The 24594-nt window shown below is 42.5% G+C and overlaps 1 protein-coding gene across 1 annotated transcript in view; it reads left to right on the forward strand.

Moving 5' to 3' along the window:
* The window catches only part of LOC104500802, a 191199-nt gene that overhangs the window by 60306 nt on the left and 106299 nt on the right, over positions 1–24594 (forward strand). Inside the window, exons 12-13 of the mRNA XM_010144518.1 lie at positions 6388–6476; positions 9347–9486. Of these exons, the coding sequence (XP_010142820.1) occupies positions 6388–6476; positions 9347–9486 (229 nt within the window). The remainder of the gene's footprint in view (positions 1–6387; positions 6477–9346; positions 9487–24594) is intronic.

Raw genomic sequence — 24594 nt, forward strand, 5'->3', positions numbered from 1 at the left:
GTGAGAGTAGGTCACGTTCAGACGTTGAACTGGAAAATGTTAGTTAAGAGAGAGCTCCCTGAGGTCTGGTAGCTCTCTCTCATCTGTCTAGACAGTAGTTTGTAGTTGTCTGCAAGTCTTTGCGCTCCATGAAATTATGCAGTAGTTTTGGATGCTGATTCGAAGCCAACTGCCATGCCGGCTTTCCTTTTACAGCAACCCATGAAATGTAGTTCAAACCCCATTTCTTTGGAGCAGCCGTTCTCAGCTGACTGCCCAAGAAGGCCAGGACTATGCGTCTGCTCTTGTAGGTTCATTTGTTGAGTATCTCCTGTTGAGCTGGCACAAAGAGAGGCAGGGGGTGGTACGGGACCTGGCAGCCGTTCTCAGCTGACTGCCCAAGAAGGCCAGGACTATGCGTCTGCTCTTGTAGGTTCATTTGTTGAGTATCTCCTGTTGAGCTGGCACAAAGAGAGGCAGGTGCTGGTACGGCACTGCTTAGTCAGGGTTTGTAAATGCTGAGTATTGATGTTGACCGTTGTAGGTGCCTAGGAAGTAGTACCTAGTGCTGGTGTCAATTTTTGTTACACAGTGTTGCTGACAAAAGGTTATTACAGAAAAAAGGTAATAAAAATTTCCAGTCTTTCAAGGGTTCTCAGTACACCTCCTAATAAGACCAACACTTCATTAACGTGTCCTTTCTAGATGTTAGTCCTTCCAAGAATGTAATCACAGCCCTAGCTTAGAAATTTTTTTCCAACTTTTACATTAAATTAACTTCAAAGTAGATTCTACTAATTAATTTGCCTAACATTAGTTGTGTCAAGCAGCTTAGAAAACTCACAGTACTTAACACATAAGTAACCTGCATGAACAAAAGTTGCTTTAAATACCATTTAATGCTATTTGGCATTTGGGTTTGCCTGCTTTTTAAATTTTTTGCTGATTTCTTTTCCTTGCCAACATTTGGATGTTTCCACTTTCAGAATGTATGTCTCAGCCCCTGATTAATTAGTTGTGCAGGTAGACAGCTATTCCTCCTCCCCTCCTCCCCCCGCCCCATCTCTAATGTTTATTGGGTCTAAACTAACCTGTTCAATTTTCATTCAGGTTAGGTGGAGTTTGGCAGAGGTCTAATGCCAAACAAAGCATTTTAGAGTCAACAATTACAATCTGAAGCGGGTCTTTTACAAATACCCTGCAACAGTGCAGCTACGGAAGTGGCCTGAATTACTGCAACCCTTATCAAAGCACGGTTATAGCGAAGGATGATGTTTTGCATCATCAGGGGATCTGACCTGGTGTGCTCCGAGGGACAATGCTATGATTACCGAGCATTTTAAAAACAGATCCTGTATAGCAGGGAGTCTACCTGAACTACAGGCAGATCTCCAAAAGCATCCACGGATTTGAATCAGGTGAAAAGCGGTTTTGTTTATTTGTAGGAAGTTTTTCTTGATGAGGTACTTGCTAAATCTATTACAGGTTAATTTAACCCAGGCCTTTGGTTTCAAAAGGCACATCACTGATGCACAGATGTCAGTGCTGGAACCCCGACAGTGATGTACCCACCAAACCCGGTGTCTGCACTCAGAACTAGGGAGCGAAAAACGCTTTGTTTTGAAATCCCCCAGTAATTTCTGCAGAACCACGTATAAACTAGGATTTATACTGTAACCGATGTTTAATTTGGAGCTTCACCAGTGCCTGCATTTTCCTCCCCACCCACACTCACCCCAGCAGGTAGCTGCTCCTCAGCCTTCCTGTAGCATGAGGCCTGATTTCTTTTTTCAGAGCCCCCAGTTGTGCATGTACCACAGTAAAACCCCTGGAAAAATGTGAAATATTTCTCATAAATATTGTTAGCCAGACTGTTACAAGCTGCTTGCATTCTCCCCATATCTGGGGTTTGACACCACTTCTGTTGTTCCTTCAACCCTCGGCTGTATCAACTTTCTATAGCACACAGAGAACATATTTTTAGCACCTGATTTTCAGACTTCACGGCTAAAAAGGATTCTTTTGCTCAATGACTGTTTTTTAAAGTAAACTGAATATTAAAAATATATATTAAATTTTGATTCTATTTAAAGATTTTTATCCAAACCCGTCTCTGCATCTGTGAAAAATGTTGCAGAGTGGATTGTGTCCTTTTGGGCCATCAAAATGATTTCTGTCTGAACAAAGCTTCCAAATAACAGCTAAGCAAAGATGATATTGGGCTAAACAAAGAGTCAGTGCACTAGCTGGTAACACCCAGAAGTTTATTCAGACATATAAAGATGTCTCTCGCATATCAAAATACCAAACTCGGAGTGTCACTCTGATTTTTTCATTACCTTTGGAGAGAAAGTCTTTCATTTGATAAAACATGTTTGCATGGGGAGAACCGGTTTTGTTGAGGATTATATTTGTGCTCACAGCCAAACTGTCTGAAACAATTTCGTGGAAACTAGTGAGCCTTCCTTGTGATATTTCTCATTATACTGCACCAAGGTGGTTCTCCTTCTGACATGTTCTTTGCTTCTACATAACAGTCATATGCAGATGCAAAAATAATTACCTAAACCAAAAAACCCAAAGCTATTCTCATTGGTGGTTCCTCGTGGACGCCACTTGAAAGGGAATAAAGTGGTGTTTTAAAATGAAGATTGCTCGCCCTTCATTTTTTCTACGGGTAAGAGCCTCAGAAGCAAAACCTCAGATGTCTGATCCTTCTCTGCTGGTCTTTTCCTCCTCTGAGCAGGACTAGGTTGATTCTTGCAGGTAGCACCGAATTCAGCTCCTGTTGATGCTTGTGCAACCCATGTAACGCAAACTCTTCTCTTTTCCAGCTCTTCCCGTGCTGTTTGACCGCCCACAGGCCAGGGCATCACAAGGGTGGGGGTCTGGGTAGGGTTTTCAGGTTACTTTCTGTTTCTCTGCTGTGATTTAACCAAGCTGGTGATTTCTTTGTCTCGTGGATGGCACCAGTATAAAATCCTTTTCTTGTGACTGAAAGAGGTTGCGGCCATCAGAAGGGAGGCGCTTCACCCATCTCTGCTTTGCCTCTATATGACAGAAGTGCTTCCCACCAAACCAACGCAATTTCCTAGCTGTGCTGCTTCTTTTAGTCCGTATTTTTAAAATTATCTTCCCTTCCTTCCCCAAATACATAAAATTTCACAGAATGAGCTCTGTATGCAGCCTCTGAAAGTTTCACATCACAGAGGGTCCGTTTCCCACCCCGCTCTAATCCCAGTTCACCACGGGCGTGTCTGCATTAGTGTTCAGGTTTCTGGGGGCAGTTTTGCAGTGGATCACTGCTCTCTGGTTCACATTGCAGAACGATCTCAGAGGACAAGCACTGGGCTCCTTTAGGGTGAAGCTCAGCTACCAGATGCACTTTAGGTGTGTGTATTGGGTATTAATGGGTCATCAGTTCCCAGGACCGGACTGGACCAGGACTGATACAAATACTTCGACATACGGTGGGGTTCCCAGTGTTTAGTGGTGTCCTACTGCACCACGGGACTTGTTACAGAACACGTAACCAAAGAGGATGACTTCCAGAGTGAACGTAGAGGATAAAAAAGCTTATGCTATAAGCTACAGGGGTTAAGCAGCAGTAAGACACCCTCCGCTGTTAAATGTCATGCTACTGCTCTCACCTATTGCCCCAAGAAGGGCTGATGCTGACAGAGGCAATGGAGTCGCACTAACATTTTATTTTCCAACCTCTCTCCATCCTGTTTTAAAAATCTAGGCCCCCTTCAATGCAAGGGCTTGGTGTACAGGTGACACTTTCTTTGTACCCCATGTCAGGTGTGCGCTGTGTAGCACCTGAAGTGCTTTGTTGGGACTTAACATCTCTGAGAAATAAGGCTGCTCTTATGCATGTGTGTGACCTCCAAATAAACCTATTAACAGAGCATTTACATCTGCGATGGCACCTTTATCGGAGCTGTGATACCTGTGCTCGATCATTCTTACTTGGTCCTGTTTTCTTTTCCTCAAATTGTTCGTTTTTATCGTGACTGGTATTATGTTCCCCTGCCGGGGAACAAAACGTATTTTGAGTCAATTTACTAAAATAGTCTCTGCTAAGTGCTGTATCTGGACAAAGTTGACACCTTTGACATTTTCTAAAATGGCAAAAATAGCTGTATTTAAGGTATGATTTATGGGCGCTGTATGTCAAAGGAATTTCTATGTTGTTATGGTTTGTGACGCAGCCACCCCCTTCAACCACCAAACTGCTGATAGTGCAGCTAATTAATGCTTTATTAGCTTTCTGTGGTCAATTATAACAAGTTATAAAAAAGTAAAATCCGATTTAATAATAAAAAAGCGTGTGATTCTTGTTTCTTTCTCAGAACTGCTTTGCTTGGTGCATGTGGAATAAAAGATTTCTACACAGCTCTGTTTTATAAGACATGTTCCCCTCAACCCCGTAACTAAGAGCAACTCCTATGATTAAAAAGTAGACTGCGGTCTTTAAGTGTCTTTCTGATTGCTGGCCTCTATTAAAAACTTCTTAAAATAATAGATAGGTTTAATTCCTCAAGCCAAAGAAAAATTATATCATCTTAAGTGTTTTCCATATTTATTATATTGATGAGACTTGGCTGCAGAGAAAAAAAAGGAAGCAAAATCTCTTGTATTGCAAGTTTTAAATGTACGAGGCTAAGGTTTACTTAATTAGAACCTCCAGGCAATAAAGGAGCCCTTTTTTAAATTCTGTGAATCTTAATATGCTAAATAATGCAAAGCTTCAACTCTTCAAGCATGAGACACACATCTGGCAGCTTAACATTTAAATTACAGAAAAAACCCCACTTCAGTAGTAATTTTCATGAAGAAAAGAATGGGAAATGTATTACAACTAAATTTAATTTCTTTTTAGATTTTTCATCCTGTCTAATTGCAAGCATTTCCCATCTTCTCCTTTATTTATTTATTTTCATCCAGATTTTTTTCTGTACTTTTTATTGATCTTTAATTTGAGCAGCTTCTTACTGTTGCAGCCGTTGAAGAATTACATTGTGTTTTTACTTAGCAAAAATTGTTCAGAGAAATCTATGAGGAATTAAAGTAATGAGCTCACTGGTATAGGTAGAAAAAAGCGTTCAGAGCCTTACAAATAAAATAGGAAAAGAGCATGGCATGATTAAATAACCAACTTGAGTTCCTTCCCCCTCCCCTTTCTTAAATGTAGAATATTTTTTACTTTATTCTTTTCATTGTGCTGGTTTTTTTGGCCAAGGTAATTACTGCTTTATTCATTTGTCTCCAAACACGTTGTCAAAGTCCTCGTTATTTCAGCAAAGCTGCTTGGAAACCCATTTCAGTGAGCCAAAACTAAAAAAAAAAAAAATTGAACAGCAAGGGAGCACCGCAGTAACTGTCTTTGCAAAGGTATGTTTCTATTTTAACACATTTTTATGGGTTCACCCCTGTGTCACATGATGGAATACATGGAGACGGTTTGAACCGTTTATGCTGTGTGTGTGCACACGTGTGACACACCCAGCAGCTGGATTTTGTGCAGTTTCACCCAGTTCAGCAGCCCTTTTCGCCCCAGCTGACGTAAGCAGCTGTAGGTGCCTCATCCCCCGTGACTGCTCATCCGCCACGCACCTGCGTGTGTGCATCCGGAGAGGGTGCGAGCGGGCGGAGATCCACAGGTACGTACACACACAGGCAGGCTCGGAGCTGTGGTGGCGTGTATGTGCGTATTCCATATCCGCAGCTGTAACACCTAAGAGCAGATCCGGCTTGTACTGTGATTTTAGGTACACTCGACTGTCTTTTACTGAGGAGACGTGGGAGTAACTGGGGGGGAAAAAAAGCGAGATTATCGTGAAGTGTGGTTTTGGCTCATTGTCCAGTGCTGTACATTAAGAAGTGTAACACAGGTCTTTATTTCCATCCTGCTGCTGCTTCCTATGATGTGGGGGGATGTTTCTGTTCCTCCACAGGTCGCTGCTTTTCAGGAGTGATAGGGACATGGTATTTGAGCAAACATTGCTTAGAAAACCCTGGTGCTTTGGATCCCTGTGTCTCGTTTGCAGTCCGCAATTATGCCAATACCAGAAAAGGAAATTCTCTTTACCAAACAGCTCATGCTGTGGGGCTTAAAATACCCTTCACTATTGTTCTTCTTGTGTCTGTCGTTTCTTTATTTCTACCTTTCCCCCCTCACACTGTATCTATACAATTATTTCCAGCACCGCAGTATCTGAAGTCTTCCCTGCGCTTACCATCCTAGCACTTCTGGATGGTAGGAGAGAACTAATCCCCTATTTATAACCAGGACAGAATGACCACGCAGGGTCTTGGTGGGAGAGAGAACAAAACCCAGCTCCTTCCTTTCCAAAGCTTTGCTTTATGCATCGATAACAAAATTTTTTTGCTTGTTTGTTTCAGAGGATGATTTTTACCAAGATTGCCATGGCACTGCAGATGAGCACTGTGGCTCCTTCCAGCTGAAGCAAGGACAAGGAGAACATCACGAGGTAATGGCCTTGGTCTGAACATTACCACCTCCCTTAAAACGCGTGGTGAAGCCATTGGAGTCTACCTCTGCCACAGAGAAATGATTCGTGGGCTTGCTTCTTGTTACTGTTGTTGTTTCTTTAATCTATCGCTGTGAATTTTGTTATAGCTGCTGTGAGGCTTCACATGGCCGGGAGTATCGGTGGCTCCTGCAGAGATCTATAGGGAACTAATCTTTCCAGCAAAGGAATTTCAGAGTAGGAGCAGTAGGAAAGACCACACAGTAATCAGACAGCAGCTTGATCAAGGCTGTGCTGCAGGACGATATTTCCTCAGTCACGTTTAAAGAGAGATTTCCTATGTGTCTATAACCTTCAACTCTCGTGTCCTTGTGCAGAAGACCCTTACTATCAGATATTTTCACAGTATCCTTATTTGTAGGATCTTGATCAAGGACACAATTAATTCATGAACAAACTTTGTCATCAGTACACATTACCGTGAATCACAGAACCATATCCACATCATGGCAATGCCTTCTGGGCGAGATACTACTGGAAGTTTCCAATTTGATGTAAATCCCGAGAATGAAGACACAAAAAAGGCTCTGTATTCCTGAGAATCGCTTTTACCTGCATTATCTGCTGTAAATTTAGACCTTTTCCAGCCAGGGATGCAATTTTAATCTGTAAGTGTTGTTCCCCCTTCAGTCAGCTTGGCTGCAGTGCATTAACCGCAAACAAGAATATTCAAATTAATTGTCTGGCAATTTGTCTAACCCTGTTCTAGTTGGACTCTGAAACGTTTTTAATGCTCTTAACTGACTGTGGAAAAAAGTCATCATGGTGCTCAGGCTTGTGAACTGTGTGTTTGTCACCTGCACTGTGGCACAAATACTCAATAGCTGGGATTTACTATCACGATTCTAACTTTAGTAGTGTGATGATCTATGTATAAACATCCACAAGCAAAACCAGTTTGGCTAACTGGAAATTCCCTCCTTTCTAAATGACTAAGTTTTCAAGTGATTTCTCTCTTGAAGGAGTTAAGAATAACTTAGAGAAACCAGAGTTCTGTAAGAACATACGTGTTTGTAGCCTTACACCTATAGGAAGACCAATTCGAGGGCTGATGGAGTGGGTGTAATGGGCAACGCAACCCAACCCATGGGAGTGGCAGAGTGAAATTCGTTCCTTACAATCCCTTAATAGCGCGTTGCCTTTGAACAAAATGCCATGCGCTTAGAGGAACCTCACTTGTGGGTGGCTCTCAAAGCCACATTAAAGTGGCCTGGTTTCAGTAAGGTGCATCAGCCCATGGGCGGTAATTCAGCACTGTCTGGTCCCTTTGCACTCAGTGAAGTGACTCACAAGCTCGCAGTTATTGACACGTTTAATAGATCTCTGAACAGAGCCTCTTACAAGGATACTTCTGCACAAAAGAAACGTGAGCATGTAAAATCTCCTCTCAAAGGCTGTAAGAGCCCCCCTTTTTTAATGGGATGAGTGAACCCTCATGCTCAGGGATATCCTTGTTTTAGCACGTTCAAGATTTAGACACTTGGTCTATGGGGCCTATGTGAATCTCTGGAACTGAAACCAACTTCTAAAATAATTTTACCCACCAGTCACATATTGGAAACAATTACAAACTATTGGAACAAACAGACAGAAGACAGAAGTTCATGTAGTAGATTATTCTCCACAGCTTTTTCTTTTCGTAAATAGGTTGTATTTCTTGATCTATCTTGTAACAAAAGCAAACAGAAAGACCTTTGGGTCTAGCCTCACCTTTTTAGAGATGAGCATAGATTAGGATTCTGTACTTTGTAGCTCAAGGGGTAGATTAAGCCAGCGTAAACTGGTACCAGCATTGGAAGATGCAGTACTGTCCCTCTCTTCCCTTGTGCTGGCACCAGTGCAGGGTGACCTGGATCAGAACGGGTCCAGCTGAGAGCTAACCCAGTTAGTGAAAGGAAAAAAAAGTAAGAGGCCAAACAGCATTATTTCGCTTCCCAGATCAGTTCCCACCATATGTTTGACTTTGTGCATGTCCAAATTTTTCTGCTGATGGAGCATGGTGAGCAACACAGGAAAAAGCGAGCAGGCAGAGGAAGGCTGGATGACTTCTGGTCTTAGCACAAGTTGACACCTCCTTGAGAGCGTTTGTCAAACCAGTCAACATAAGTAAGCAGGAACACAAATCGATTCACTGAACGATACTCTGTGCAGTTCTGGCCCCCACAATTTGAGAAAGACGTGAAAGTCCTTGAAGATGTCCAGAGGAGGGCAACAGAGCTGGTGACAGGGCTGGAAGGCATGTCCTGTGAGGAGCAGCTGAGGACTTTGGGCATGTCTGGTCTGAGAAAAGGAGGCTGATGGATGGTCTTGTTGCTCCCTACAGCTTCCTGAGGAGGGGGAGAGAGAGATGCTGGTATCTTCTCCCTGGGATCCAGGGTCAGGATGCATGGGAATGGTTCAAAGCTGTGCCAAGGAGATTTAAAATGGGCAATGAAACAATTTCTTGAACATTAGGGTGGTCAAACCTTGAAACAGGCTTCCTGGGGAGGTGGCGGATGCCCCAGGCCTGTCCACGTTTAAGAGGCTTTTGGACAATGCCCTTTACAACACGTTTTAACTTGGGTCAGCCCTGAACTGGTCAGGTAGTTGGACTAGATGATTGTTGTAGATCTCTTCCAGCTGAAATAGTCTGTTCCATTCTTAAGTATTTTGAGCCAGCTTTGCCACTGATGTTTTCCAGGTTTGTTAGAGAGTGAGGAGTAAAGCAGGGCTAGAAGTTCCAAACGGTGAAACTGGCAACTCTGACTTTGCAGGCTGTGCCCAGCTAATTCCCTTACTACACTGACTTGGTTTTTTCCTTCCATTTAAAGATCAACTGGAACGCCCTACCTGACCAATTTTACCAAGACAAACCAGGTCCTGGGAGCCATGCAAGCCCAGAGGAAGGGAAAGCATCTGCAGAGAGCGATTGTTACTTGGAGGAGTTAGAGAAATACACCTACTCTGTGTGGTAAGTGATCTCAGCATCAAAACCAAACGCGTGCCTTGTTATTCTGGTAGTATGGAGGTATCTACATTCAGATAAACAACGTCACTAGGCTGAAAAACCCACCAGGTAGGCTGACAATTCCCCAAGCAGTGTTAGTTGGTCCCCTTTACGCGTGCCTGTTATGGTTATGACATCATAGGCTATTTTTCCCCCGAGCTCGTTTTTCTGTATCTGCACTCTTTATTTGTGCTAATACTAAGGATTTTATTTTCTGTGTTTTGGTTTCTGTGGCTTCTGACTTTACTTACAACATGCAGACCCTGCCTGGACTTACAAACCACTGATTTCCTCACACTTCCCTTTCCAATAGAACTTTACAAATAAGAGTTACTTTTTCTTGCAAAATCGTTGTGAAATAGGAATGTTATTTCACCTTCATAGGTAGGGATATGAGGTAGATATTTCTAGCACTTACAAGTAACCAAAGATTTGGATTTTCTTTGACTCCTTAATATTATTTATGATGGTAGTTGATTAGAAAATTTGAAACATTTTTTGTCTGTAAATGCAATTTTGACTTTGCTGCATTGCTTTGGGCAGCTGTATGGGAAAGAAAGGAAAGAGGATTTCCAGAAAAATCTTTTCAGCATTTTAACAGCAATACACTGGTTTTCTTGGGTGTTACTGTAACTATGATTACATTTCCCTGTTATAAAATACAGATATGGGGAACAATATTAAAATGAAAAGATAAGTTAAAAAGACTTCATCAAGATGAAATCTTTTAATTTACTTATGATTCTTTTTCCTGGGATTTCATCTTGTAGATAATTGCAAAAGTTGGACATTAAAAGTTGTAATTAAAGAAGACCCAATCCTTCACTGAGCGAAACGATCTGATAGGCTTTCACGTAGCTCTGTATAGTGTTTTGAATGTTCAAAAGCCAGCTGTACCATACCTCTCTGGCACCTACGGTCTTCTGCAACTCAGCGCCCAGAGTTTCAAATAAAGCTTCCGAAAAGCGAGCATCAGAATAAGTTGGACGTCTGTGAGAATTTAGTTTTAAATGACTTCCCAGTCAGAACGTTTGAAAGCAGGATTATCTAATCAGGCAAGTCATGCAGCCTTCAGCATCCCTCGTCCTGTCGTTCCCTGTTCTCAGGGGCTACATTCACTTGGTACCCTTTAAAGCTTGGCAGAAAGTTTGGAAAAGACCCTACAGGCACAAAGTGTGTTTGCCCTGTAGAAATCTGAACTCAGCCCTGGAGCTGGTGAGCACTGAGAGTTGCAGGAGGCAACAACCAAGTGGAGAAATAATGCACGATCGTGTAATTAGACGGCCAGAACTCTGCTGAATTAATCGTGGTTATTTTGGCCGGTTAAGGACTCCCCCATCCTGGCCATAATTTAAGAAGACGTTTTAGAGTAGCAGCGTTCATGCAAATATCCTTGCTGGCACCCACTCTTTTATTTTACCTGCCTCAATTTTCAAATTAAATTAACCAGATGATCATCAACCCTCTCTGTCTCAAGGTGCTTTCTGTGGTGGTGAGTGTCACTGTCTCTCCTCTGTGTCTTGCAGAACTACAGTGGCACAATGAAAGTTTAAAGTCAGCAGCATTCATCCTTTAGTCTCTTCAATGTTGTTTAAGCTTGAACGTGGTGGGGAAGGGGTCCAAGTCCATCCGTTTCAGTATGCTGTTCTGTTACTGCCTGTGTCATCAGGTTTGAAATAAGGTCCAGCGCTTGCATTATTTACTTATTTATTACCTGAAAGCCCCGTGAGGTTAGAACAAAACAGAATTTAGAGACCATTTCTTTGCTTTCTGCTTTGCTTGTGGTAAAACACCATCTTTATAAAAAAGAAAAAAAATAGCAAAAAAACCTACTCTGCTCTTGGTCAAATAATATGGATGTTACACTTAGCAGCCATGTCAAGAGTGTGTCCTTAATAGGGTTTTTCCCTTTTAAGCTTAGAGTTAATTCAGTTTCCCTGTCTGATTGAAGAAGTGTCCGATATCTTATGAGCTGTTGGCTCCGTTCGTTACCATACCAGCAGGATGTTGCTTGCTCCTGCCTGTCTCTTCTCTTTCCTTCTCTCCCAGTTTCTCCATCAAAGGGCATCGACTCCTCTTTGTCTGCTTCCAGACCTTCCTCTCTGCCAGGATTGCTACCTTTTAAAAAAGGCAGTGCAGGATAATTAGCTACTACAAAAATTTTTAATAGGACTGTAGATCTGTGGGCAGCTTAGATCTCCATAAACTTCAGAGTTTTAGATGCTCCAAGATGCAATCTGAGCAATTTCCTTGATCTTTTATTGCAGCTGGTAAATCATTTATTGGGGTAGGTTATTTTACAAAATCCTCTTTAAAAAAAAAAATCCCATAAAATGTATTTATCATAAAATACTGCATGACCAGCAGTACATACCCTGTATTAATTAAAAGCTAGTGTTGTACTGTGACAAGTTAAAAGTGTTCGCTCTCCGTCTCCCTCTCTCCACCCCCGCCCTTTCCCTGCCTCTCCCTGTGTTTTTTCCTCTCTTATTTCCTCTCTCTCATCTTCTCTCACCTCACAGGGCTTGCCAAAGGGCAGATGCGTGACTATGAGCAGAATGTTCTTTTGGGATCACAAATATTTTTCTGATAATTGTGGTAGTTTTTTATTTCCCTCGCTCTAGCAGGCTCGTCCTTTTCCATTTGGATTAATTTGACAGCGGTGTCTCGCATCCGTAGGCCATAGTCAAACCTCCTTACAGCGGGCATTATACACATATGGAATAAAAAGATCATTCCAGCTGCGGCAGCCCACAGCCTTCAGCTTCCATCTCGCAGCCTACACGGGTGACTTTTCCACTGTCCAGTGAATTTAGTGGCGAGGGGGATGATTCCCAAACATGAGAAGGGAGAGAAGAGGTTAAGACGGCAGACATGTAGTACAGGAGGTACAGGCAGTCACAGCCCCGTGGCTGCTGAACGGTCACCGAGAGCTTTGCAGCCCTTCCTGGAGAGCAGACCCCAGGACCTTGCCTCGCACCATGGTGTCTCCGAAGCTCCCTGCTCTCAGAAATGTGTGTTTCTGGAACCCAAAGCCTGTGTAACCTGCAGCAGAACACAGCTGGTTTTAGCGGCTGTTGTCTGAATAAGACAGGTGAAACCTGTAACCTAGAGAGAGAAAACGTGTGGAGGAATTTTGACCCTTACAGCCCAAAACCTGCTGTCAGAAGCTTTCTAGCCTGCTCTTCTGGTCCCTGAAACAAGCAAAATTTGAGGAAAAAGTGTTCTTCATGGCTATTTGTCACTATAAAGCCACATTTCCTGCAAGTGCATGATAAGTACAGACCTGAGAAGGAATCCCAGCACTTTAACACTGCTTTTATGCATAGTTTTCATAGAATCATCTGGTTGGAAGAGACCTTAAAGATCATCGAGTCCAACCGTTACCCCTGCACTGCCAGGGTCCCTACACCATGTCCCTCAGCAGCACATCCACACGGTTTTTAAACACTTCCAGGGATGGTTTTGAGGAGATGGGAAGAAGATTCCAAATTTCATAAACCTTTATCTGTTGTAATTAAAAAAATATGTACCTAAACACTTCCTGTGACTTCAGAACTCTTCAGGCTTGAGTTTAAATACAAATAGTGAACGGGTAGTTTCAATCGCCGACAACCTGTCACCAAAAGCAGCTCTTAAGGGTTAATATTACACACTAATATAAAAGTAACGATCGTGCTTTGTCTCTGCGCGATTAGCTTTTTAACAACGTGCCTGTAGCTCGTACCCAGGCTAAATGCTGCTTTGAAATATTTTCTCCCGAACTCCAAAGGCGTTAAGCTGACTCTGGCCAACTTCTATAAAAATAATTGATTGTCGCGCCCTGCCTTTTCGGGGGGGAACATCCTGCGCCCGTGCAGCTCTGCTGCAGGCTGCTGGGTGCAGCATCAGTGTAGGACCAGAGAGCATCCTGAGACAGGAGACGAGCCGGTGTCCTACTGCACGCAGGCAGCAAAGAGAAATAAATCCCACGTGGATTTATAGTCTTGTCCCTCTGGAACCTGGAGAGGGTGGGTCAGACTTTTTGCAGCCCTCAGGAGCAGATGTAGCCCCTGTCCCAAGAGCGGGTAGCAAGGGGAGGGTGGAGAAGAAATAGGCTCTTGGCAGGGTATGACAGCCTGGGCAAAGTGGGTGGGGTTGGAGACCTCTGTAACCCGCCTCTGCACCTGTAGGCTTCATGATTTTTATTTTTTGCTGAATTTTTATTTCTTGCCAAATTGATGAGGACACTGAGAGGGAGGAAGAGTTAACTGTAACTGGTGCAATATAGTAAACTTGGGTTTTAATAAAAGCAGTAATCTTTCCTGTTATAATACACCTGTGATTTGACATTGAAATAAATGCAGATGCTCCTTTGCTTGGTGTATTCCCTGTTGTGCTTTCTAAAACACCTTCACATATGGTTTGCCTCATTCCTGTGAAACTGCTTGTTGTTTATGTCATACGAACAGAACAGATTGAATTTACACTGAGTGAGGAGGGTGATGAGTTCTATGTTGGCGGAAAATCTATGTCTGAGTGTTTAAAATTTGTTCAAAACCAGTGTTGCCTGTTTAAAACCTTTTTCTGGATTCTCCCTTGGGCTCTTCTAAAGATTTCATTAAAATAAAAAAAAGAATTCTGTGGCTGCCTATAAATGCAACCTTTTATTCAAATACGTAACATTTACCTAAAATCAAAGGTCAAATTTTACCAGGTTTTTATAGCTGGCCTGGCAGGATCTGTTTCATGCGCTAGATGTAAAATATTGGCATTACGAATAGGCGTTCAACTTTCCTGGTGAAACAGAGAGTGGCTCTTTATTGCTTGCTTTAAAAAGTGCTAATCATTTCAAAATCATTTCAAGAAACAGTTTCTCAGTAACTTCTGGTTTCATTGCTCCTAATTCCATTTTGAAGTGGAACACAGTTAATATTTTTCAGGATGGAGATTTAAAGGCAGGCCAGGTGTTACCTTTTGGGAGAAGCCAGAATCAGTTTTCTCTGAATGCCTTCGAATCTTTCATGTGTCACTGCTAAAAATGTTTTAGTCATTTAGTGTGAGCGCAGAGTGTCCCCAGGATTAGCCCTGATCCTGGACTCTTGTTTTGCAGGCAAGTCACAGCAGGACTCGGGTTGCGGATTTCATTCTTTCATGTATTCAGAGGTCAGATCTGTGTTTATGTTTGTCTGCGTCCTCACATCTTTGCAGATTGAATTTTTACAGCAGGCTGGTACATTTCTGTGGAGTTTCTGCTTTAGTTTTTTGTTTTTTTTTTTTTTTTTGTCGCAGTAAAAATTTACTTTTTGGAGACTTATCCTATGGACACGTCATTAAATATAGCTATGGTATGTTTCCTAATCCCTGGGAGTTTCCTGAAGGTGTCTGTCGCTTCTTTTATTATGTAGTATAATTCAGAAATGGGCAGATTCCAATGACCCACATACATTTAGAGAGACTGGATTTCTTCGCTGTCTTGTGCAATTGAAGAGTTAGATCCCGGTTCCAGTGCATTGTGGTAAACTGGTGCGAGTGAAAGCTGAATGAGAAATAAGGAGTATCTCCTACTGGTGATTTGGATGTAGAAGTGAAGACTGAGGGGACCAAACTGTTCGTAAACGGGTTTAAAATCAATGAAAAGGATTATGTCAAAAGCTATCTAAACTGCTGGAAAAAGTAGGAAATAGCATTTTAAGGATTGAAAATACATGCTGATGAAACATGAGCCTTCACTCTGAACTGTCCTTTATAGGCGTCTTCTGCAAAGCCCTCCAAAATCTATGCACACGCTTGATTTTGCCAGATTTTGATGTTGTTATGGTGATGGGGAACATTTACTATTGCGAGTACCTGTGGACTTCAGCACAATTATGCTTGAGGATAATTTTATTTATATGTTCAGCATGATGTAAAGATTTGGCAGCTGCTTCCCATCCTCCTGCAGGTTCCAGACCTGCAGAACTGCGCCAGCTGAAAGCTGGCCTGGAGCAGTGGAGAGGAGAAATTGGTGGTACAGATCACTCAGCTGAAAGTGTGAGCCGCGAGTCCTCAGTGAGGGATCGCTCACTGGAGGTGCCAGGGAGATATTTTGTTGGTTAGCTGGTTGGGGTTTTTTTCTCCTTCCCCCACCCCACCCCCCTTTCCTACCACCTTTAACGTTCTTGTGCAGAAAGCAGCTCTTAGCTCAGTCATCGAGCAACCTCAGTACAAAACCCAGGTTTCCCTGGAGCTCCTGGCAAAGGACTTGTGTGGTCACCATCAGGTTATACATAATGGAGCTGAAAGAGCCGGGGAAACCTCCCTGATGCTGGAGCAGTTCACAGTTCTCCAGGAGAGCAGACTTATAATTCCCTGCTTGAAATGCTCCTTGTGCTCTTGCCCTCCCCCTTAGAGAATTCGTATTCAGTCAGAGTGAAAGAAGATGGTTCAAACTCGGCAATAGTCAGGGGAAGTTGACAGAATATGAGTATCATGCAGCATTTTGAGAGAAATCTCTACTTTCTCTTCTTAAAAACTGGAAATATTGAGTTTCCCATTACTGAGCAGCCTGGGCTCCCAAAATTGTTGGAGTCTTTGCCATGAGAAAATGCCCCCGAGAGAGTACTGCCAGCATTTCTCCCTCACAGGCGTTTCACACCATTCAGCCTTGACTCCTGCTCAGCACAGAAGCACTTTTTGACGTAGCTGAATTGCTCTTTGGCTTATTCAGTCTCACAGGAAGGTAGAAGATTTGGCAAGCTGGCTGTGAAGCGTCGGGTAGAGAGATGTGGTTGTTGTTTGTCATTTAATACACATTTTGTTTTCATGAGCTGGAAACGATGACATTACTGATGACTAGTGGAGAAAAGCAAAGCTATAAGTGTGCCATACACAGTCATCTCTAATGAATAGAATGAATAAAAATAATAAGTGCATTACATAGCTAACTGTCACATCTTCAGGGCACTACAGTAAATAAGTGGGAGTTATACATGTGCATTAGTAGCAAAATGGGTACCACACTTTGGATCCCATTGAGTACAGTGTGGAGAGAAAAATATGATAGATTGCTGCTTTTTATCTGTCACTGCTGTGGCACAGAAGCATAGAGCATATGTATGTAAAATGACTTTGTTATTTCAGTAAATTCTCTAACTCTTTCTGTTGTAGCCTGTAGCAAAATGAATAAGTAGCTGAAGATCCTGGTGGGATAGTTCTGAATCTATCAGAATAAAATACCTCTGCAGAGGCATAATTGTTATTAAATATATAGTGATATGTGACAAAACAGGCAGAGAAGTCAGGAGGGTCTCTGCCTTCACAGGTTTCCAGTACAAACCGAGATGCTTCTCAGGATGGGGAACAAGAAGCTGTGATGGTGTATTGGGTTTGCGTGGCAGGGCTACAGGGGTGGCTTCTGTGAGAAGCTGCTAGAAGCTTCCCCCATGTCCAATAGAGCCAATGCCAGCTGGCTCCTGCTGACCAAGGTCAAAACAATCAGTGATGGTAGTAGCACTTCTGGGATGAGGTATTTAAGAAGGGGAGGGGAAAAAATGCACAGCAGCGGAGCCGATGTCCAAGTTGGACCCAGCACTGGCCAAGCTGAGCCCATCAGCGACAGTGGTAGCACCTCTGAGAGAATGTATTTAAGAAAGGGGGAAAAAAAGGCTGCGCCACAACAACTGCAGCCAGGAGAGAGAACGGAGGGTAAACTAGGAAGAAGGGTGCGGGGCTGGGGGGAAGGTGTTTTAAGATTTGGTTTTATTTTTCATTAGGCTACTCTGGTTTGATTGGTGATAAATTGAACTGATTTCCCCGTGTCGAGTCTGTTTTACCTGGGATGGTAACTGGTGAGTGATCTCTCCCTGCCAGGGTTAACCCACCACAGGTGGTTAAGCTGAAGAAAGCAGGAGCAGGGTAAATACGGGCCTTGTAACTGGTGACTCAGTTTCTTGTCTCAGAGGTGACGACGAAGTTGTGGATGATTGCCAAAATCCTTCTCCTCAGTCACCTAGAGGGACCAATATTTCACCCGATCTATTTTGTCCTTGTTTTAGATAGAATAACAACATTTCTTCTCTGGCACTATCAAACTGGGGCGGGGTGGCGATGACATAGGTGAATAGGAAGGAACACAGAGGACCTGCCATTTGCCTGGCCTTGGATCCAAAAATTCAGCCCAATTTGCTGTTACAAAACTGGCTAAAAAATCCGGAATAAAATGCAGCCTGTCTGCCTTTTGATTCAAGACAAAGGCCAGAAAATGGGGCAGTTCCAGTTGCCACGCTTGATTGTTAGAGGTGTGAATCAGTGTCTTGAGCTTAGTTTTAAACAGACTGGGTAGCTCCCTGGTTTGCTTTGTCCTCTTAAGCTTCTCGGACTTGTACCTTGATCTATACCAGGTTTTGGTTTAGATCTCTGCTGAGAGATAATGACTGAAAACCTGCCAGGCGGTTTTATGGGGTTCACGGTGAGGAAACTCCTGGTTCAGCTGTGCTTTCCTGCAGCTGTAGGGAAGGCCACCTCTTTCTCACAACATTCAGAGATGTCCTCTCTGTTAATCCTCTAGTCTAAAAAATTGTAGGGGGAGAGAGCTAGGGACGGAAAAAAAAATCCCATTCCTTCATCAGTCCCATCACTCAGAAATAGAGGGCAAGCTATTTTACAGAGCTTTTAACTCACTACTGATGCAATTTGTTCTGCATTGTTTCCCCATTAATCCAAAAATTACCGTTCTCTTTGAAGCTTGCTTTATATAAAGGAAACAATGCTGCCTTTAACCATCATGAGTATCATTTTATGCAGGGTAACCGTCTGCTATGTGCCTTGCGTTTCAGTTAAATCCAGTACAGGGGCCGTCTAGCATCTTTGGTTGCTTCGTAAGTTATAGTATTTCAAAGTTGGCATAATTTCCATTTCGAAACATTGTGTTGTGATCCTCATCTTGTAAAAGACACTGGGATGTGTATTCATACCACAAGAATTCGGTTTAGCCTTAGATGTTGCAGGAATTTTGAGGAAAAAGATTCTCTCGTGTCTAAGGATCTGCCGTCCCCTCTCTGGGACATCAGATACAGACTCTGACCTACGAAATGCCGGAGGGTGACGGGTCCAGTTCCTCATGCATTTCACTACCCTGCACAGCGCATCTGGAGAAACCCTCCCCTGTCTGTACATGCTTAAGTATACAGAGGCAGCCCTCTGTTTTCCTGGAGATGGCTGTAAGAACCAGCATCTCCACTGTGGCAGCGTCTCCTTATTCCTCAGCTTTCAGGAGAAGTACGGTAAATGAAAGGTTTAAAACCTATAACACCTACATTGTTTCCTCAACATCAACACTGAATAAATACCAAATTTCCAGATTTGGGGCCCCAAAAGCTGTTCCTGGAAAGCAAATGGTCTTTTAGTGGCTTTAGATGGACACATGCTTCCATGATGTTCCCTAATAAATGAGCAGCCCAAATAGGGAGACCATAGAATTGTCCAGATGGTGGCCCAAGGCATGGCTCCATCCTCCACCTCGGTGGCTTCCAGAAAGCCCTTTTGATTGTGTACACCCAAAAGCTCAATGCCAGCTCTGTTGCTGTCACGAAGATGTGACTGCAGAGCGCTGCCACTGATCAGTGGAGTCACGGGGCGTGAAAAAGCCTCCTCTAGTTCCTTGGTAAATTGGCTATTATTTTTGGTTAGTTCCTCAGGTGAACTCTGTGCTAATAATCGCTTTGAATTAACTCTGGGAGAGGGTTTCCAAAGTGGTGTACAGCAGGCTGGTGTCCCAGGTTCTCCCCTGCGTATTAGTGTGGAAATGTATTACATTAAAAGCTCTGATTATTAGACCATGCTGTTTCTCTAAAGTGCTGAGTCCATCTAACTGCCTATGCTAGATATTTTCCTAAAGAGTTCCAGACCTGGACTCTGTTTAAATAAAAATTAATGGTGGGAAGAAAGATGGGTGGGTGGGAAATTCAGTGAAATCTGACTTGGGCAATGTAAGAAATTCTCAGTTATGGAATCAAGCAATGAGAGAAGTAATATTTCAAGCCTGGCCTGCACAAAACTGCAGCCATGTGGAATCTTCCCATTTGCCTTCACCGGGCTTTGGATCAGGCCCTGGAGACACCAGCCGTATTTCAAGGGTTTATGATTCTTGCTAACTTTGGAAACACTGCCAGGCTTCGGAACAGGCTCTGCATTCCACAGGCACCCGGAGCAGCCTTTTCCCTTCCTTGAGTAATGTTACAGGAACAATAAAAAATTCTTGCTACTGGGAAGGCCAAGCTCTGCGGGACTTAGATGGGACCTGACATTTATACAGTTCATCACTACGGTAGATCAAGGGACGCTACTTTTAGCAAAGAATGCATATTCATTCCTTTGTGTTAACCTTTGCTTCAGTGCATTCATGACAAGATTGTATGGGTATGTAGCTGTGTTTTTACAGTTTTTTAATTTCGGTTGTTGCTTGAAGCACTATGCTGGAAATTAGACACTTTTAGTAGTTCAATTATTGTTGATTTATTCATCCCTCTTGTAGATACAGTGAATGTAGTTACTAGAGTGAGGTTATCTAGTTCTGAATGCCAAATGCCAAGTTTCAGAGCGTACATCTTGGCAACTGCAAGACTTATTGGCTTGGAATTTGTCATGCCAGCAGTACTGCCTTGTGGCATTTATTTCACAGATTTTCATTAAATGGGGGAAGACAAGAGAGAATAGTGCTACTAGTGACATTGTGCATCAAATTGTTTACTGATGTTGCAAGGAATTTAGCTCGAAATAACCTACTCCAGGCTTTGTTCTGCTCTTTTCCTAGATTTTGTAGGAAGAATGGCAGCGTTACACTATAGATGTAAAAATGCTAGTTGGGGGAAAATGGTTTATTTAATATCAACGTTTTCAAAAAAAATGGGAAACTTAGAACAGCAAAATAAACTAAAAATGCTGTATAATTCTTGAACATTCCTTAGCTTTGTTCTAATTTCTCTTTTGGGGCCATGAGTCAGCAGAAACGTGTTTAAGTTCCACCAGCTTTAGCATCTGCTCTGAGTATTTTGCTAAATATGCTAAATATAAATATTAGCGGCCCTAATATGAAGGGGCGGACCGTCAGCTGAAGTAGGTTGTTAAAGTGTCATTTCCAGTGGAGTGATGACAATTTATTCTGACTGAAGTGTAAACTTTCATGCTAACTTTCTGCAACACTTTCCATCACACCGTCGTGGAAAATCACGTGAAATTTAACGCATCTAATGGCATTTAAATTAGCTGTCACTGGAGGCGTCTGTCATACTGTAACCTTTGCCACTTGTCGTTTGTGAGGTCCTCTCCCACTCAGCCTCCCTCCGCTTTTCAGTAGCATGTCTTGTGGTGATGTTACTCTACACCCAAAGATATCGGCTCTCAACTCCCCTTGACGCTACTTCCACAAGCAGTTTTAACCTGTGCCTTCTAGATGCTTCTAGAATCATAAAAAACCCAGACTGCCGATTACTACTTTGCTTTCACCATCTAGCAACAGCAGAACTTCAGCTGAAGTGGATTCTGCAAGAAGCTGATTCTGATAGGCCAAACCTGCAGCGGGCGTATGAGAGCAGCTGGTGCATTCAGTGGAGTGATCCATGATCAGCTGGTGCATCACACTCCGCTGCAGTTACTGGTTTGGGTTTTTCTCAATGTCTGTTATCAACTGAAGATTTTGTCTTTGTTTAGGATTAAAATGAAAAATCACAGATTTTCTTTCTTAGCTCATAGTCAAAGCTTCTCTCCAAAAGAACTAAAGGAAACATTTCAGCTGGAAAAAGAAGGAGCCTAAACTTTTTTCTACTGTGATTATTTCTTCCTAGAGGCTGAGGACAGTGCTCTACACTTTAAATGGAGAGGCTGCACTGAAGATTCTTTATATGGTATTCACCAAAATGTGAAGGTTTTGCCTTTCGAGAAATGATGCCTTTTGCAATGAGTCTACTTTGTTCTCTGGATCTAAAAAAGCTACTGGTTTTTTTGTTTGTTTTTTTTTTTTTTTTTATAAGGAAACACCAAACCTTAAAGATACCAAATTGTAATACTGTTTTGATCCATCTTTCCATTTACCCTTGTCTTTAAATCCTTGACCCAGAGATTTATTAACTCTCTTCTTTACCTGGCTAATTCGCATATGCAAAATAATTCTGGTTTCATTGCTGTGCCCTTTTCCTTGTTAGTGGTTCATGGGTTTTCTCAGCCGGTTGGAAACCGCATGCTGCTGCAGGATTCCTTCTAATCCACGTTTGCCACTAACTGCACTATACACGGGTGGCATAGCACATATTCCGTCTTTCATCCTTATCTGTTACTTCATCATTACTTTCAATCTGCAGTGAAAAATGTGACTAACATGTTGTGTGGTATAAATAGACACTCCAGGTTGGGATCATTTATGCATGGTTTGAATTTTGATGAAATTTTATACTGCCCTCTGGGCTAAACACTTAACCTAAGTGATTGTCCCAATAATTTTGTTGAATCAAACCTTTTCAGATGGAAGTTTTACCTTTCATTATCTTCTAAATTGTTTACTATAAAGCTTTCCAGGAGTGTTAGGAAGGAAGTAAAAAGGACACAGTTGCTCTTCATCAGTGATTCTGTGAACCATTATCTTGTCGTTATAAATGAATGGAAACACGAATGTAAAATACTTGAACTCGAAAGACTACGGTTTTGAGTTATTGCAAGCCATCCTCAATACGATTTTTCTTTTCCACCCACAAGATTGGGGGTCTTACACAATGTGAAAGTAGAAGTGTAGATCCATCTATTTACAAGTATAAATATATTTGCATTAGGTACAGTTCAATGTACCAATTGACGTAATTCTTAATTTTAATTTCTTAATTGCTACACTTGTGTGATCTCCCCATATTTATTTCTTTGCTATTAACATGCCTTCAGCAGTATTTCTGTTAGTTTTAAAAATTATGCTTTGAGGTCTATATTTGGATAATTTTTATTTCAATGACAAACATTCTCTCCATGTAGTTTTAATGGTTTTGATGCTTTAAAGTCTAGAATTTAATATTATGAGATGAAAGCAATCACTGAACAGTGACATTTTATGTATGACAATAATGCAAACAATTGTCATTTTCTCAGTTAAGGTGTTTCTATTTCTTGCAAGAGCCAGTTACGACATAGCACTGCTGTCTTTGGACTGGAAGAGTCTCTTTCAGTTTTCAGCTGAGTATTTTGTAGAGATTTTCACTCTTCATAACCATAGTGAGCTGCTGTCCAAACACCACCCGCTACTTTGCCTTTCATAAGTTAATGGACCCGAATCGTTAACAAAATTTAGGGAGAAGATTTTTCTTTTTCCCCTCCGGAAAACAACAGCTTTTTAACGAAGCTGAAACATCAAGTCCAGAAGAACCAAGGAGCTCAGTGCAGAAGGGTTGTCACTTGGTTGCACCACTGCCGTGGCATAGGCAGGCCTCGCGGTCCCTTCCATGGTTCTCGAGAGAGAGGTAGGTTACGGGGTGGTCTTCTACCCTGCCTATTCTCCTGGGTTTCTTTGATCGAAACCTGGGTACCTGGGGTGAGGATGGAGGAGGTGGCGCTTGGGTCTCATCTCCCCTTTTTCCTCCAACACCCTGCAGGCGGGCTGCACGCGTGTCCTGCTTTCAGCGTGGGCTCTCAGCTTTGGTGTTGAGTATCGGCACAGTTGATTCTGGTACGTCCAAGTGAGGTGACCTGGCAAAAGCGCCCCACACAACTGAAGAGCTCGTTGCCATTTCTGACAAGAGGGACAGCTGAAACAAAACAGTTCTATTTTTTCAGTACTAAAATCTGAATATTTTATCTAGAAAAAATTTCCCACGGAAAGGCAGTTTCTGCCAAGGGCTGCTAGTCTGGAGTCTCAGTTCCCCTTCACACAGCAGTCTCAGTGGAAAATTTTATGGCTAGCCCTAGCGCAGACTCTTTCAGAGGTGTTGAGCACCCACTGTGCCCATTAATTTAAATAAGCCCATAATGTGGTTTACGTTTAATAAAGTTGCAGCCTCCACGTGAACCAGGTTTACTGAGTGTTGCCTTCTTTCCTGCTGGGTCTGAGTCTGCTGGTCTGGATAGTGTAAGAGTCTTGGACTTGGAGCACGCCTTCACCCGTTGTGTTCATTAGGAATCTCGAAGCAAAGACTACAGAGAGTTGTTTTCACCCAGTAGAGATGACTTTTATTCGGGGATAAGCTTGTACACAAGTGGAAAATGAACAGGTTTGTACTTGGAAGAGCCCTTTTGTTGGTTGCCCTGTGACTAACCAGAATTGAACTCTGATAATTCTGGTTAATTAATAATAAATAAAAGCAGGGTGTTGCTTTCATATTACCCAGCACTAGAAAGGTAGCTTTCTCTTAATTTTTGAAATCTTCAGATAAAGGTGGAGAATGAAACCCATCAAGCGCATATTAAGAAAATAAGCAAAACGAAAACAGATCCGATACTTCACCAGTGCGAATTAGCTTGTGAGTCTGGTGGCTCCAGTGGGGCAGTTACGTCAGCTGAAAATCTGCAGTTTAGCCGCACTTTTTGCAGGAGGAAGTACGTGCTGTTTACAGAAGGGAAGGTGAAGAGCAGTGTATGCGTGTCTGTGCGCTGCTTTGTTCTTATTTACAGTGGGAGAGCCCAAGGAGCTGTAGCTCACAGCAAACGTTCCTCCTCTTTGGCATTCTGAATTTAAACAGATGATTTAAATAGATGATGGTGGGTGATTTTGTAACCACGCCTTGTCTCATAGGCTGGCTGCGTATGTTTCCAGCACTGCATCGTACAACTCTGTTCATCATAAATCTAACCAGTTTATTGTTCAAGCCTCTGCACCAAGCTCCTGTCTACAGTCGAGTCCCAACTTACTTGTTACTGAAGAGGAAAAGATTTGTGGGAAGAACATTTCTGAAGTCCAGTGCAGACAACTGTCCAGGGTTTTCAGTACTTTAACTGGTTAAGCAGATCCACAATCACCTTTTAGCTGGTTGCTTTGTGTGGCCAAAACCTGTTTTTTCCTCTTGGTGGTTTGCTCAGTGTGAAGCTCTCCCCTTCTCTTCCCCAGGGACTTGCTGAGCATCTGTTCCCTGGTTCTCCCACACA

The sequence above is a fragment of the Buceros rhinoceros genome, unplaced genomic scaffold, assembly GCF_000710305.1.
Source record: "Buceros rhinoceros silvestris isolate BGI_N320 unplaced genomic scaffold, ASM71030v1 scaffold7551, whole genome shotgun sequence".
NCBI classification, from domain to species: Eukaryota; Metazoa; Chordata; class Aves; order Bucerotiformes; family Bucerotidae; genus Buceros; species Buceros rhinoceros.